The sequence below is a fragment of the Cuculus canorus genome, chromosome 1, assembly GCF_017976375.1.
Source record: "Cuculus canorus isolate bCucCan1 chromosome 1, bCucCan1.pri, whole genome shotgun sequence".
NCBI classification, from domain to species: domain Eukaryota; kingdom Metazoa; phylum Chordata; class Aves; order Cuculiformes; family Cuculidae; genus Cuculus; species Cuculus canorus.
Window position 1 is genome coordinate 7,672,031 of NC_071401.1, and position 17,565 is coordinate 7,689,595.

General features: G+C 42.7%; 1 protein-coding gene across 2 annotated transcripts in view; it reads right to left on the reverse strand.

Moving 5' to 3' along the window:
- The window catches only part of XPO4 (exportin 4), an 83,584-nt gene extending 66,560 nt beyond the window's left edge, over window positions 1–17,024 (reverse strand). For both annotated transcript variants that reach the window (XM_054079008.1, XM_054079000.1), the window contains exon 1: window positions 16,825–17,024. In XM_054079008.1, the coding sequence (XP_053934983.1) occupies window positions 16,825–16,893 (69 nt within the window). In that variant the 5' untranslated portion in view covers window positions 16,894–17,024. The remainder of the gene's footprint in view (window positions 1–16,824) is intronic.
- Between the last annotated feature and the right edge of the window lie 541 nt (window positions 17,025–17,565).

A 17,565-nucleotide genomic window follows, 5' to 3' on the forward strand; every position in this document is an offset into this window, starting at 1 on the left:
ACAGTACAGCCCAAACACTAGTAGGATTACAGAAAGGCAAACATGCCTACTAAAGGAATTCTCTCAGGTTTTAAAAAAAAAAAAAATCAAATTGCTTGTACCTGCTACAATTAAATCCAAGAAGGAACTTTCTGGCCAAAGTCAGTGTTTACGTCTGCAAGTCAAGCACATTATAAATGTGACAAGGGTAGAAATAAAGATCTGAGATTTCTGCTTAAGTGTGACTTCATAAAATTCACCACAAACTCTCCAAACTAAGCTTTCCCAAATATGTAGAGGAATCTTGCCCTCCCTGCAGTCAAGGAGTAAAATAAAGCTGTTCCCAAATGATGGTCTGTGGGCTGCTATCGGCTTATGAAAAACCAAGTAAACACGAGTTGTTCTTCTGAATGTTGTCTGGATTCTGTGCTACAGAGAACTCGAAAACCTAGCAGGGACAAGAATAAGAAACTGAATCTCTATCAATACACATGGATAAGCAAGAATCCCCACAGACTGCAACAGCACGGTTGGGTCTGGACCTTGCTGACAGCCACCATCAGGCAAGAAGCGCTTAGAGAAGCAAGGAAGAAAGGAAGCCCAGATGGCTCATCACCATGTCCCAGCAGGCAGGGAAGCCAAGTAACAGTGAGGCATATGCAAAGGAGAAAGATCATGAGTGAAAATGAGAAGCATGTGCAGGGGAACACCGTGTGATAGTGATAACATAGCTGAGGAGTATGGGCAAAAATGGAAGGAGAAAGATAAAAGGCAGGGGAATAAAAATAATCAAACACCATGGCAAGCAACAATTTTTAACTAGTGTACATATTGCATTTTAGGACAGCTAAATAAGTTACTTCAGACATGTAAGCAACTGTTACAGCTGTACTATATCTAAATATTCAAGTGCTATGAATTTTTAACTTACTGAGCTCTTCTACTACGACTCTTAAACCCCCCTAAAAGAGATTTCCATACCTTAAACAAAAAAAAAAAAATCCCAAACCCTGAAGAGAATTACTCCTCACCACAGTTCTGCTATATAGATGAGTTATACAAAAGAATCACAATCTCAGAACAGAGAGATTCCAAATTCAACTCTATCAAAGTCACATCAAGCAGTACGCTCCAAGACTGCATTTCCCTGTGACTTTAGCAGAGTCAAGCCATAAAGAGCTTCCATCTCAGTTTTACAAGTAGAACCTGAAATTTTAAGTAAGCTTTTTCCTACAGCATATCACAGCACAGTCAATAACTGTCACTTGCATAATTAAAATAATTAATCAAAGAGATACGACGTGGGGGTCAGACACAGAGAACAGGATGATCAGATACACTTTTGTTCTCAGTGATTCACCTTACTTCTCTAGCAGACACGGATACCCAATAACACCAGGATGCTTGATCCACTCATGAAACAGACGCCACCGGACAACAATTCAGGCTACATAAAGATGCTCTGGTCTCGGTGTTCAGCAACTGGTTCACAAGTGGATCAGACGTTTCTGCCTTGGGCACCAGGCCAGACAGCAGTTTAGACAACTGGTATGGATATCCGAGTTGGACAGTAGAAGCTGCTATGTCACTACATGACTGACAGAGACTCACGCAATAGCCAAGTTACTACAGAAAATCTAGCTAGTGTAATAAGCAATTTTAACTGTGTTCTAATTATTCGCTTTGCACTTGCTTTTTGAAATAATAATTTAAACTACAGCAGTAACTCATATTCGAACTTAAAAGACACAAGATTATTTTTGAAGATAAGTAGGAAAGATGCAGTGGATGGCTTCCCATCAGACCTGTAACAGAGACAACAGGAGAAAATTTAAACCTTTCTGAACAAGAACTATTTTTTTTTTCTTAAAAGAAGTGGTTAGGATTTATATTATTTAAATCCCAGAGTGCCCAGTATTTTTTGGTATATATTTGGAACAAATGTGTGACTCCTAGAGGAATTACCTCCTGCACATCTACTCACCCATGTCTTGCTTTCATGCAAAGACTTAACAATAGGAGGGGAAAAAGACTTTTTTGTACGAGAGTTTGCTTTGCATTTTGGAGCTGAACTAATTTAAGAAGTCTTTCGCAAGTAAAACAGGTGATAAATCATTGTTTATGATAAGATCTATTCTCAGGTTTGAAACAGTCTTACATAAGATACTCTACACAGTAATTGGCCAGAGAGCAGAAGGAAATCATTACCATTGATGTGAAAATGTTTTCCGAGATAAAACTTCCGTCTCCAAGACAAGCAACAAAACCTACTGAGGTTTTACTTCTCTACTAACAATTTGACATGTTCTCCACTGAAATTGTCATTCATTTACGTTCACAACACACATAAGATACAGATTTGTGGTAGTGAGTCTGCAGAGGAACTGCCCTCACTCCATAAGGACACTACTTCTACTGCTCAGATCTGCTTCTCAGGGTCAAAAATGGTACCCAAGACCTGATGCTTGAAGAAGAGCAGGTTTGACCTGAAAGACAAAAAGGAGGATTGTGGAGTGGAGTCTTCGTTCAAGGAAGCAGGACCCTAGAGAAGCAAGAGAAAAGAATAAAGAATAATGAAGGCATAGCCTTCAGCTAGCTGTAGTAGGACACAGACCAGCTACAGACATCATTTGTCAATGGATCTGCGAGATCTGTTCATCCAATCTCAGCTCTGACTGTTATCGGTCTCCTCACAAGATTCATCTGGGACTTTCTCTTTTCTGACCACTGTGCACAAATTCAACTAACAATACATTGACTCAAGTCAATCTTCTGGAAGCATCAGGCAAACAGGATCAGCCCAAACTCCTTCCACCCCATAGAGGATTGCTCCAGCAGAATTTGGAAAAATTATTGAATTCTGCATGGGAAATTCTGCGTATCTCAAGAGTTGCAAGTTTAAACTTGTAAGTCCTAGACCAAACTCACAAAGCCCATATACAGTAATCACAATAGCAGCATCACATTTATCACAGACCTCACACAGACAATGATCAAGATCTAGTTTTCTTTTTAAATCTTAATGTTTCTTTATAATCTCTGGGTCAAGGAAACATTTCAAATTGGTTCCAAGAAAATTCAGTGTGAACTTTAATAGTTCTTTCACTTCTGTAAGTTTGGGCAATAAAAACAAGGATACAGCATAACACTGCAATGAAAATAAAATGCTTTAGAAAATTATGTGTGTGCTTTATAGCTATTTGTCACCGTTTCCCCTGTAACTGCAGTTAGGACATTAGTTTAAGCACAATGACAACTGATAAATCTCAGAAATGTTCTGTAAAGGACATTTACCTTACGGTAGCCTACCTGTGGATAGCTAGAGGATGAATGTTGACATGAGGTTACAGTTCAGACCCTTAAATAAGAAATTGTTCATTTCATAATCTCCACATTCACTGTTTCAAAGAACAAGCAAGGTCTGACAGGTAGTTCTGTTTAGCAAAGTAATTTCTGTAATACACACAGCCAACAGCAAAGGGCAAATCCATGCACAATCCCTTGAAGTCAGCAAGATTCTACAGCACAACAAGTTTACTCATGAAGACCAGAGAAAGCTCTGGTCTGGACAGAATAAGTGCAAATCAATACAGAAGAGAGGGTCAAAGATAAGAAAAACACCATAACTCCACAGAACAGTTATGGAAAATCTCATTGTTAAAAATATTTTTAAACAGTTTAATGATAACAGATAAATCTGCTTGATTTGACCTCAGCAGGAATGAAACATCACTACTACAGTATCACAGGAACCCTAAAAATATCCATTACTGAAGGATATAAAAAGTCCTGAAGTGCCCTTACTACAACTGCATTTGCCCTAGCTTCTAGGGCAATCTTCTGTGCTATCCTATAGCGCAGGAAGGAAGGCATCAATGTATCCCTCAGCCTCCACTGCGGGGTGGACTAGTCCCCTAACAGGTCCTGCTTCTCCACCAAGAGATAGGACCCTAGCTCATCCACAGCCCATGAAATCACATTCACAATTGGATCATAAGAGTCAAGTAGTCAATGTCTTTATTGCCCATTTCTGCATCTATGACACATCTAGGCACAGCTTAACATAAAAAAAGCCTGGACTGTAACAGCAAATTTCAAAACAAAAGTTTTAAGTCAAGAAACTGTGGCCCCTCTTCTACCAGACACCAGATGAAGATAATACTGGGCATGACCACAACCATCTTCCAAAGCTCAGAAGTTGAGACATAGGTGATATCTAACCTATTTATCAGGTTCGCTGTACATCAGCTACGATCAGCAACTGCTCTTCTACTGCAAGAAAAATTGTAATATTGTACACAATTGTAATTGTGTAAGAACAGACACAACCACCCATTGTTGCAGGGGTGGCATTATTTTTACCCACATGTGGCCTTCTACAGCAAGGACGTACAGATGGAGCAGGACATATGACAGAATCATAGAATGGTTTGGGTTGGAAAGGACCTTAAAGACCATCCAGTTCCAATGCCCCTGCCATGGACAAGGACACCTTCCACTGAATCACAATGTTGCAAAGCCTCATCCAGCCTAGCCTTGAACATCTCCAGGGATGTGTCCCAGTGACTCATCAGCCTCACAGAAAAAAGTTCTTCCTAATATCTCATCTAAATCTCCCTTCTTTGTTTAAAACCATTATCCCTGGTTCTATCCCTGCACTCCCTGACAAACAGCCCCTCCCCAGCTTTCTTGTAGGCCCCTTTAAGTACTGGAAGGCTGCTAGAAGTTCTCCCCAGAACCTTCTCTTCTCTAGGCTAAACAAGCCCAACTCTCTCAGCCTGTCAACATCACAAGAGTAAGCAGGACATGGGTAAGCTCCAATCTGCCTCACTCACACACCCCCAGCACCGAAGTTAAGTCATCACTCCATTAACAGTTTAAACTGAGGCAGTGATGCATTTTGGTTTCTGAGAGATTTATTTAGCCTCCTATCATGAAACATCTCTTGCCACCAACCTAATGAAGAAAGGCTGGCACAGAGGGCAGCCAGCTTCCCTGCCGAAATTCACCTTTTAGCACTTCCTCCTCCATCAATCTTGCTAAAATTTCAAAATCATTTTGTTTAATCAACTCCTAAATAATTATGATGAAAAGTGCGAAAAGGGAGTTTTGGAACAGAAAACTCCTTTGGCTTAGCGTACTTTCAGCAGTAAGTACAGCCTAAACCACCTACCTTTATTAATGACTTTTAACTGTTAGGGCATTAATGGAAATTTACAGGCAGACACAAGTAAAATACACACAAAAGATAATGCCTGAACCACAGAAGCAAACAGAAACATAGCTACAGAGGTAAGAAATCAAGGTTTAGCAACACAAGAACAACAGAATAGAGGCCAGAGGAGGAAGCTCATCAGCTAAGTCAGCCTGGAGGATACAGAAGCCAAAAGAAATATGAAAAAAAGAAAGTGATTTAGTGAAATGAATAACTTCTTTCACTCAAAACCAAGAAAAATCCTGGACTTCCAATGAACACCTAGAAAAACATCCTTTCCCTAACATTTTGCCCATTCCTGGGAAATGGCAAAAGTTATCTAGAACTACACACACTCGAGAAGCTTAATTGTAATTTACTTCTACCCTGTTTCGCTAATTTGTTTGGCTCTTGCAGATAAATACAGCCTGAACCAGGGTACCAAAGAAGTAACATTTTTGTATTCATTCTTCAATATCCAAAGGAGCAAACAAACGATATATTTTTAGAGAGATTCTCTTGTACAATGCATTTCTTTAAGAAGAAATTTTTTTTTTTTTATTACAGGTACACATATTCTGGGGGTTTGTTTAGAAGAGGCAAATTTTAAGACTCCCTTAAAGTCAAGTGCCTGAGTTAACTCTAAGAACCTGCATAAATTAGTGAAGTCTCAAGCTCTAAACAGTCACAGGCTCCATGTACTCGCTGAAAAATAACTGCAAAGAAACATGGTCATAATTCTATATTTTATTCTTAATGCTTTTAGAGGGAATGTTATTGTAAAATGAAGAGGAGAATAGCTCCAGAAACAACACTGTCATTTCTCCCAATATTAGAATTTAAAATTTATATATTCCCTGCTAAACAATTCATTATCCTGAAGCTACCCAACATCTGTTCTTAATTCCACTTAAAACAACCTCAGAAAATAAAGGCTTTACCATTAAGCCTCCCTAATTCTCTCAGGAAGAAGCATGTTTGGGTTTTGGGTTGGGCTTCTGTTGTTGATAGGTAAGAAAAGTGATATTCATATTTTCTTCACCAGAGAGAAGCGTATGCGTTTCAGAAACCTATTCAGACGTGTTCGCAATAAAGATGCAAGACTTCAGCTGTCTGGAAAGCTACCAAAAAAGCCCGGTTGACAGAAAATTCAAATTACAGCAACATTATAAGCAAAGCAAATAGCAGAAGTCAGTAACTGAGGACATGACAGAGCCAAGCTACATGTGGTCGGTTAAGATCTTACTGAAAATATCCCCAACCAAAACTATAGTCAGTGCAGAAAACACTCAAAGCTCTATTTGCATGCAAGATCACTGATATTTTAAAGTAATGCTTTTCAGCCACCGTTTTTAAACCATATAAACTCAGCTTTAGGGCACCTAATATCAAACCAGTATCTGTAGCTGCAAGGAGGAATATATTTCCCTCTTGCAGGGCTGCAGCTCTGTTGCATCAGAGATACAGAGCTGGTATCTCACGTGGTGATCTACAATTACTACACACCCAGACATAGACATAGATTCCTCATGAAATCTGCTAGTGACAAGTGTGTAAAATGCGGCTTTAAGATGAGGGGCATAATACAAAAGGAAGCTAACCGAGTCATAAGGTGAAACCCACAGCAGGCAGGCAGGGTACACCAGCACCAGAGATGCCCAAGTAAACCCATGGCAAGACAAATGAAGAACTGACTGAAAGGCCCATGTGATGCCAAGACCACGAATACAAGCCCAAGCTGTGGGAGACCAAGTTTCGGGAAGTTCATTCCAAAATCTTGAAGACCACCTACTTGCAAAGCAGACAAAAAGCAGCAAAGAGAGAAGAGGACCCTGCCTCCGCTGCATGCCAAAGGCAGAGAAGCTATTTGTGTAGATCCTGGAACAGAGATGACCCCAGACTGACGATGCTTGCCCCCACATCTCCAGCATGGGAACTCTGCCCAGCTCCCGGGCAGCTAGTGCATGAAGCATGGCTTCTCTTCTGCTGCCACGCGACAGAAAGGTGGCAGTTCTGCAGTGACTCATCAAGGAGAGCATAAACGAGCGAGCCAGCATGCTTTGTGTTTGTACAATTGTTTCTGCTGTTGTGTTAGCTTTGCACATCATCACTAAAGCCACAAATAACAAATGTGGGAATATTGTTTCTTTAGTAAGAAAGGATGGCAAAACTCAATGTTGGTTGTCATCCATTTCCACCACTGATCTGTGTACAAACAGATGTTGAAATCTGAGCCATAGATGCCCTGTGGCACAGGCCAAGGCACCAGCTTCTGGAGTACTCTCACCTACAGCATTTTCAGACTCTGTGTTAATGATGCTGCAACCTGTTTTGTAAATTCTACGAACTGCCTCTGCCCTCCTTCACCTGTTGTCGGAACAAAAACCACAGTGGCCAGAATATTTACTTGTAATGCGAGAGCTGAATCCAAGTTTTTTCCAAACTGGGAAACTGATTGAACACGGCTCAACTCGTGTCTTAAAAGCTATGAAGTTAACTGTTACAGAAAAATTGGAAATATAAAGTCAAGAAATATACCACCCACTCCAGTACAGCCTTAATGCCACACTACAGCAACACCCCGCAAAACATCAGCACTCTAAGTAGGCATTACAGTCTACCCTTACCAGGAAAATGGTTCTTCAGTGAAGTACACAAAAAGACAAGAGTCATGGAACTTTTCTACAGCTCTTCCTAATTTTAAAACACAGTCATGAAGGACGCTAGTACCATTCTCTTCCTTTGTCACAACAGGATCCTGGTCTAAGTTAAGAGAAGTGAACAGGGGCTGCCTCTCTAGAACTCCCAAGTGGTTCCCAGAAAGGTAATGCAGTGACAGAAACCTTCCTTCTCTCCTTCCAACCATGCCAATGCCTTTTCACTCCTAGACACACGTTATTAACATTATCTCATGCCAGCTTTTGGCAGGTCCTTCTGTAAGCCAGTCCAGCTCACTACACTAACAGATAATCAATCCAGCAAAAGGAAAAGCAACTGTTTTCTTCAGCCACTCACTGCTTGGCTAGTTTAGGCTTCTGTGAAAACATAGCCTATGTCTGTCTTATGCTTACAAGCAGAGAACCACAGAGGTCTGTCACCTTGACCAAGCCTTTGGAAATCCCATGGACCACCATCATAAACAGTCAAATTCCATGGCAAAACACCTTTACGCACTTCATTGATTTCACAGCCACAACTTAATTCTACAAAACCTTCAAGAGATCCTAAGTCTTATTCTCACACCGTGCCTCTACCAATCTGCACAGTTGTACATAACAGCCGGACTGCATGAGGATAAATACTGAAATTCATTATTTTTGCACAAACCATTATATATCTTTAGCCTCTCTTTATATTCACTTTCACAGTTCTGTAAATTTTGAATTTGGTAGGCACCATTAAACTATTTATCCGACTTCTAGAGTAACAAAAGCAATAAAACTTCATTCACTTGCTCCCATATTAATCAAAATAACTTTAAGTGTATTTTCCCTTTAAAAAAAACAAAATCAGTGTTGATCTGAAGGTAAAGAGAACTATATCTTCTATTTCCTAAGTGGCTTGACAGTATAATTTAACCAAATTTATTTTAAGAACACAGGCAAGCTTTTTCACCAAGTAAAAATTAACAGAGTTTTTTTTAAATTACAAAATTCTTAAAAACCAACTTTTCCTCTTGCATCCACTTAATCAAGTTCACCACGCAACTACTCAGGCGGGCGTGCTAGCTCTCTGTTTGGTAAAGCCAAAGGTAGCTCTGTAGAGCTGCCATCCACCACTGAGTCCCAGCTAGGAAAGATTAGTGCTTTCCTTTCTGTGAGGCAGGGCAGGGAAAGAATATTAAAATTATTATAAATATTATTTAAAATACAGCCTGCTGCCAGCTTTCTTCCATTTCTTAGACTCTCTATTCAAACAACTACTTCCTATTCAACAGGATTTTTAAGGTAGACTTTAAAGGGATGAAAAAGAACTGAAGACTCACATCAAGATCTCTTACAGCTCAGACCTGACACCCTCCCTGCTATGCCGCATCTCCCAGTACATATGTGGTTTTATGCCACTCAAACCTCACTACACATCAAATTAGCTCCAAAAGTTACCGCATTCCCTTTACCAGGTCACTGCCCCAACACAGGCATCAGTTCCACTTTTCGTTCTGGGAAATCGAGGAAACTCTGAAAGCAGGAAAGGAAATAGATACAAAGAACACATTTTCCCTTAATAAACCAGAAAAGGATATGATCATCAAAATCCAGAATTCCATTCCTACAGCAAGCCAGGAGAGAAAAGTGGAGATCTTATATATACCTAATCCAGACAGACTTTTTGGCATAACAGTGTCAGAAATTTATAAAAAGGAATATATTACTTAGCTGTCTGTGACAGCATCAGCTAAACTTAATAATCAAGAGGGTTTCTTTCACCCTTCCATATGGAAAGCTGTTAATTAACTAATGAACACAGATTAGCATAACGATAAGACTCTTAGGAAGCAGGTTAAATTGAAGACAGCAGTAGGTAGTGTCTGAGGAATTATCCAGATGGAGTTACAGACTAATGAAGCTTCCCAGTGGACAAATCTAGGAGCACGCACACAGTACTTTCATTGGCAACTCAGAATAAAACATAGAAATACATCAGTACAACAGTGACATGTCAAATGAGTGTGAAATATCATCTTGATTCAAAGACGAATATTCCCTTTGAGAAACAATCTGGGGAAATAAACCCTAAGCATGAAGAATCCCATTTCACTAGATTTTTGATTCACCAGATGCTACGTTTGCTGTTCAAAGATATCAGAATCTGTACCAATTTTCATATTTCTATTCTAAACTCCTCACCCTTAGTACCATGTGCTTTGGGAATGCTCCAAGCACATTTATCTCAGCTCCCAGGTAAGTTCCATCAGCATGCTGTGTACTGCACATACTTATCTCCCAAATTGTAATCTGAACTGTGTGCCTGTAAAATGCACCAACCACATCAGTTCTTAAGCAAAAGGCTGAAGAACTATATATACACGAGTCTCTAAGGAACTCAGTACTGCTGTGGAAAAAGATCTGGACTGCTTGGGCATAGTCCTCTGGAACATCACCTTGCTGCTTGGAAGTAATAAAGAAAAGCACAGTGTTAAGCACTATTATAAAAGGAATACAGAAGAATACCAAAAATTTATAACAATCTAAAAGCCTCACATATCTATATTAAAAAAAAAATACAGTTCTGGTTAGTCCACTTCAAAAATGGTTATGCAAATCTAAAAAGCTACAGAGGAATACAGGGATGATTAGATGTACAAAGAATCTCCCATGTGAAAAACTACCCAAAACCTTCAGTTTAGCTAACAGATAATTGCAGGATGCAATATGACAGAGCCCTATAAAAATCACAAAGGATACCGCAGAAGAAAAAGCAGAACAAGGATCAGGTATTTCTCATAATTCAAGAATGAACGAAACTATCAAACAGCAGGCTTCCCTCAAATAACAATGTAGGTTGTTTTTCCCAAAACACCTGTGAAATTCATTACTACCAGACAAGCACAATATAAACACTAAGGAAATACAAATGCATTCTAGAAACAACTGGACAGATTCACAGAAGAAAACTTTATCAACAGTCATTAAAGACAACTATGCTACCTGGAGCTCTTGAAATTGTTAATTCAAATAAAGTACATAGTATACTAGTGAAAGGATTATCCTTATTTTAGATCCTTTCTCTAAAGCAGCAGTTAGAGGCCATCACAGCAAGCAGAACTCAGCTGGGCAGATGTTTGGTCTAACAGCCATACTATAGCACACATTCAGCTTGTTTTGCTGGGCAATAACTTGGAGGACTTAAAAAGAAAAATCTTCTCAGCACTGGAATGATTCATTTGTCTGACTTTTTCCAACAGGTAACCTGTCACAACCAAATCTCTTCCTGTCACCCCCCCCTTACTATTAGTCATGCTTCACAGTCTGAAAAAAACGCCTCACAACAAAGTCAGGCTGCAAGGAGAAACTGAACTTCCTCATGGAAAGAGGATTGTCATGGTCCCGAACTCCAAGAAAGGCAGATCAAAAAAAAGCCAACCAGACAAATTGTCAGGGCAGAGGATATAAACAATTTGCTCTTGAATTTTAAGGATAGTAATGTGCTCCCTTATGGTTTTATTCCATAAGCTTATTTCAACATCTGAAAGAGAAATTGGCACGACCAGTGTCAGAATACCCAACTTTAGCCTGAAATCTCCCTCAGAAGGGCAGGATAAGCCACAAATTAAGTAGTACCCCGAGAAGATAGCAATGGGTGGATCCCCCAGCTCCCCCAAAACAGACCACAGTGAAATGAGAGCATTTACAAACTTCTAAAGAAAGGAATTCTTCTGCAAAGGCTCAACTGTTCTTGAACCTGTTAGAGCTACCGAGACCCACACCATGTGGAATAGCTTAGGCTGACAGAGACCTCTTGACTTCACTTCACTCAATCCCTCAACCAGAACAGAACTTGTTTCAAAGTTACATCAGGTTATTCAGGGCCTTGTTCAGTCCAGTTTTTAATATTTCCAAAGACAGGAGATCCCACAGCCTCTACAGGTAGCCTGTTCCACTGCCTTCACCAACCACAATTATTCTGATTTTTGGTTTGTTTCTTCCCCCCTCTTCTCTCCAGCTGGATTTCCCTTTCTGAAACTGGTAATCTCTTGTTTTTCACTGCACACCTCTGAGAAAAGTCTGGCATTTCTAACATCAAGACAGTCTGAGTTAGCAAGTAACTTGCACGGTGAAGGTGTATGCTAGACTTGAGCTAACCTGACAGTTCACCACTGGTAACAGGGGCAGCTGAGCCTTGTACATGTCCAACAACCTAATTTCAGCCCCCTCATGCTAGCTCTGCAACTTAAATGGCTGCACAGACAGCCAATTCATCTTGCTAACTTGACAGAAATCCATTCCCTGTTTAATTCCTGTGTCATCTCAGCAATATTAATATCTTCAGCACAGGGTCACAAGGGAGAAAGTAGAGCTGCAGGTAGGAAAACAGCACCCCTTTTTGGAGTGGGGCAGGGGGAACAAGCTACAACCTCTGAATTTAGACTTAAGTGTCACAGAATATCATACACTAAAAAGTTTTAACCTGCTTTAAAAAACTCCTGGCAATAACTAAGAAGTCTTACACATGCTTCCTACTTCATCCTCTCATCTATGGGATGGCACTTACATTTCCTTCCTTAACAATACAACCCATGTTTTCTTTCATCCATTAAAACAGTTATTAGAACAGCGCTTAACGGACAGTAATTATATTCAGCATTAATTACCACCTGAGCTAAACAGAACATAATAGATAGGAACCATATACATTTAGTTAGGGGATGCCAAGCCAGTTAGAAATAGTGGAGCAGCAAATTCATTTAGTTCATACAGATGCTGATGTATGGTCTTCACCACGCCAAAGTCACACAGGTCAGAGGTATATCAGCCTGTGGCACTGAATGATCGCACAGCATTCCACATTTTAAGTTTCAGGGCACTATGGGAACCTTACTCCAAGTAAACACCATTAGATTTCTTGGAAATTAGAACAAATTTCAATCATTTTCCAAACTAAGCCTTTTGAACATGGGCTACCTAGAACCTGATGAAAGCTGCTATTGGTAACAAAGGAAAAGCAGTTCTCTACAGCTGTAGAGGAGCTTGTTAAGACAACAGATGGAATCTTCCCAGTTTTCATACGCTGCATGCCATGGTTAGCAAAGGCCAGCAAGATCAGCAATTTATGAAATCAGAACTAATGTATCTCTTATCTGGTACATAATAAGTAGTTTTCCAAAGGAAAACCCAACTAATCCAGAGCAATTAAAAAATAAGAACTATGAAAATACTTATTAATGACTGAGACAGCTCATGGTAATCCATACTTACCCTGAAGGAACGTTAATTAAATACATTCTGGGTTTTTTATTAGCATGCCTGAATTCCTCTAGTCTATTTTCTACCCAAGGCTCAGTATTTAAGTTTGAAAACAAGACAAGTATCACATAAACCACCATTGCTCCCTGCTCCACCCTCAGATACATTGCACCATCTTTGATGCTGCCCTAGACAACTGTATTTTGCATGGATTACTACTGCCTCAGCTGCCACAAGGAAACCTTGCTGAATCTCCCTGCCACTCCCCATCCTGTTAAAACTCACGGTCATCTGCTGTCAGACCATCCCTAGGTCTCCCCTTTCCCATTGCCTCCAGAGTGGCTTCACTGCATGGTGCCAGCCTCTACTCATGAACTCCACGACTAGGTTCACCACCTTCCTCCAAGTCCTCAGAGCTTTACATTAATACCTTTTCAAGTGACCCTATCAGTTTCCTTGATCAGTTCACATCTCCCAAGTACCACACGCAGTCACTTTTTGCCCTCATCCCCAAGCAGGCATTTTACCAAACAGTGTAGTCCTCTGGCTAAATTAAATTAAGATCATCACCATCCACATGCAGTCCTGAAACTTGGCTGTTGTTTTTCCACAGTTGCTACTGCAACAGAACAGGAGCAAAGTACATAACTCTTTCAGTCTCTTGGGTCTCACATTCACCTCTGTAAAGCAGCACACGTGTCGGAGCTGCTCTTCTCTCCTTCGTCACTTCAAAGGCCTGATGATTTTTGAGAAGAAACACAGACTGATAACCCTAAGCAGTCCTCACAGCTCCTCTAGAGCTAAAACAGCTTAAAGTCTGAATCTGGGTATTTAGCCTCATAGACAGCTTTAGTAAATATCTGGTTTATGCAGCATCCCCAGGAGAGCCATCTAACTAATTCTTGTCAGTTCAACGGTGCCTATGAGACTTCCAAGAGCAGCTGTAGAAAAGAAAAAAGAACAAGGAAAACCAAATGACCACAACAAGTCGGTTTTCATATTGTCAGAGGCTAGAGAGCGAGAGAGAGAGAGAGAGAGAGAGAGAGCAGAAATTCAACAAGATCCTACAACCATGTGCTTACAGACCTGAGACTTAGTTTTACCAGCAAGTTTAGAACTTATTCCTCATCAGAAGCACACATGTTACCATAAAAGGCTTGCATCTTTTCACTCTATTAACATGTTTATTTACTGAAACTTCACACAGAGTCACATTTCCCTCTGTGGCAGCAGGAATAGGCTAGAAAAACGATGCCAACACATGTAAGGTTAAGTTTTCTAGCACAGATTAAAAACTTTGGAGATGCCACTCCAAGTGCTTTCAGTTTGATATCGAAAACTACCTAGCTGCCAGCTTCCTTCCACATACATGTTCCATCTCATAATAATACTCACTACGAATTTTCCCAGTGCAGTCAAACACTTCTGGTAATTACAGCAACTGCATTATTTTTATAACTTAGATACACAGACATTATGAGATTGTCCAACAATCTACGCAGTTACTTTTTGAGGGCACGCATGAAATAAAAGCAGCTTAAAGCTTAAAATGCATCACTTGACATACCTTGAGAAGGTTTTTTTCTAGAAGGGCGAGTGCTAAGCTATCTACCTTTGCTTTCCTGTTTGGAAACACAGTCACTGTTTTCCAGGCTTTGATTTCACAAGGAGTAACACACATGTATGAGGACAGCTTTCAGTAAAGCTAAAACAACCTGTCGCTTTATGATCAGGCCACTCTGTCTACATCAAACCACAATCGTTCAGGCTCTGGCCACTGACTGATTATCCATACCATGTAAACTCCTACTATTTGTTTGGTTCTTTTGAAATCCCTTTAATAAGGACAACTTTATTTCCGGTGGTATTACATTTGCTAAGATAAGCTTTGTGTGGGAGGCTTTCAGCAACACATTTTGAGAAGCTCTGCTCTGAGAAGGATGCAGGCCAATACACAGCTTGTCATCCAAAGGAACAAAAAACTTTTCCAAGCACGCATGACCAAGATATTTTAACATCTGCCTGTTTAACAGTTGCCACAGCCCATTTAGCTCCATTGCAGTTCTGATCTTTGCCATACGGATTCTTTTTTTTTCCATGCAATCATGGAAAAGAACACACAAGACATTGGCACTGAGCACGAACAGTAAACCAACAAGAAAAGATCAGGGCAGCGCTGCAAGACTCCAGCTGCTCCTTGCTGCTCTGAAAGGAAAACTCTGGAAGCGTGCGGCACTCAGCCCACAGTTTGCGGCAATGTCAAAGTAGTCCCCATGCTGCTGCCAGTGCCCACCGCCCATGGTGGATCAGGAACCTGTGTTAAAAAACCCTGGCTGCATATCCTTGGAAAAGTGTTTTGTTGCTTTGGATGAGAAGCTGCACATTGGCCTGCATCCTTCTGAGGTCTTACTTGCAGACCTTCTAAAAACGTCCAGCTGAAAACCTTCCCCAAGAAATTTATCTTTGCAAAATGTGATTCCAACAGGAACAAAGTTTGTAAGTTGTCGTTATTAAAGGGATTTCGAAAGAACCAATCAAACAATAGAATCTGTCCCATCACAGTTGTGATCTCTGCTGTATGGACTTTCTTTTCCATGCAATCATGGAAAACATTCTATGCAATCAGTCTGAGGTTCCATGCAATTATGGAAAAGAACACACAAGCCATTCACACTCAGAACAAACAGTGGCCCGATAAGAAAACACCAGAACACCAAACAGCCCTTAACACTTCGCTCTGATTGCTCCACTGAGAGGAAAACTCTGAAAGAGAGTGGTGCTGCCCACACTGCTGCCTGTGCCCATTGCCCACGCTGAGAGGGAAATTGGGCACCGGGCACGACCTCCCCCAAGACTTGTTCAACAACAATTTGAGTGGACAACAGCGATACAGGCGCTCGGGTGTTGGGGGGACAGAATGGGACACTGGGGCAAGGGGGAGCAGCTGGCACGCACAGCTGTGGTGGAAACCGGGAAGGAGGAGGAAGAAGACCTGCTGGGGAGGGCGATGCAAGAGGAAGAGGAGAGGCGAGACCCGCTGAGGAAGATGCAGGAGGAGAAGGAGGAAGAACCACTGGGGGGATGCAAGAGGAGGAGGGGGAGAAGACCCGCAGGACGGGATGAGGGAGGAGGAGGGAGACACACTGGGGAGGGGGATGCGGGAGGAGAAGGGAAAACTCATGAGGAGGAGAGAGGATTGCAGAAGGAAGGAGGAGACCCACTGGGGAGGGATGCAGGAGGAGGAGGGGGGAGACCTACTGGGGGGGTGGATACCCACGGGGGGTGCGAGAGGAGGAAAGGGGAGACTCACTGCGGGGGGGGAAGCAGGAGGAGGAAAGGGGGGGGGAGAGCTGTCGGGGGAGATGCGTGAGGAGGAGGAGGGCCCGGGGGGGATGCGGGAGGAGGAGAGAGGAAGAAGACTTACAGGGAGTGATGCAAGAAGAAGAGGAGAAGGGAGACCCGCGGGGGGGGGGTGGCGGAGGAGAAGAAGGGAAGGAGAGCCGGGGAGGGGAGATACCAGAGGAGGATGAGGGGAGACCCAAGGGGGGTAGATGCGGGAGGAGGAGAAGGAGGGGGAAGACCGACCGGGGGAGATGCGGGAAGAGGAGGAGAAGGTGGGGTAGACCCGCGGGGGGATGCAGGGGAATGCAGGAAGAGGCGGAGGGGGAGGCGCAGGGGGCGGCGGAAGCTCCGGGGATGCGGGGAGCGGGAAGGCGGTCGCTGGTTCCCGGTGTCCGCCAGGCTCACCATCAGCACTTTGGCCGCGTTCTCGAGCTGCGCGATCACCTCGGGGGCCCCGGCCGCTGCCGCCATCATGGTCTCTGTTCAATGACGCGCCATCCGCTGCATTCTGGGACGAGGCGGCCGCGCAGCCAATCCCGGGCCCGGCACCGCTCGCCACAGGGCGCGACGCGCGGAGAAGCGGCGCCTCCGCACGTGACCGCCAGCACCGCCCCCTGTCGACCACGTGACCGACAACCACGCCCCCGTCTGCATCACGTGATCGACGGACACGCTCCCAACAGCACCATGTGACTGCCGGATCCACCCCCTACAGCACCACGTGATCCTCACCCCGGCCCCGACAGGCCCAGTGACTGCCGGCCACGCCCCCGGCAGCACCACATGGCCGACGGCACCGCCCCCGGTAGCACCACGTGACCGGCAGCGGTGTTGCGGGGGTGGTTGGTTGTTGCTTGGTTTGGTCGCGTGTTACGGAGCCTGGCGGTGGCCTCGGGTGCCGGGGATGCCGCGAAGGGTAGATTAGGGAATCGCAGAATCTCATATTCTCATAACCGTAGAATCACAGAATCATAGAATTATAGAATCACATAGTCTCGTAGAATCACAGAATAGTTGGAAGGGACCTTGAAGATCATCCAGTTCTAACCCCCCTACCATGGGCAGGGACACCTCCCATTATATCAGGCTGCCCGAGGCCCCATCCAACCTGGCCTTGAACAACTCCAGGGATGTGGCAGCCACAAC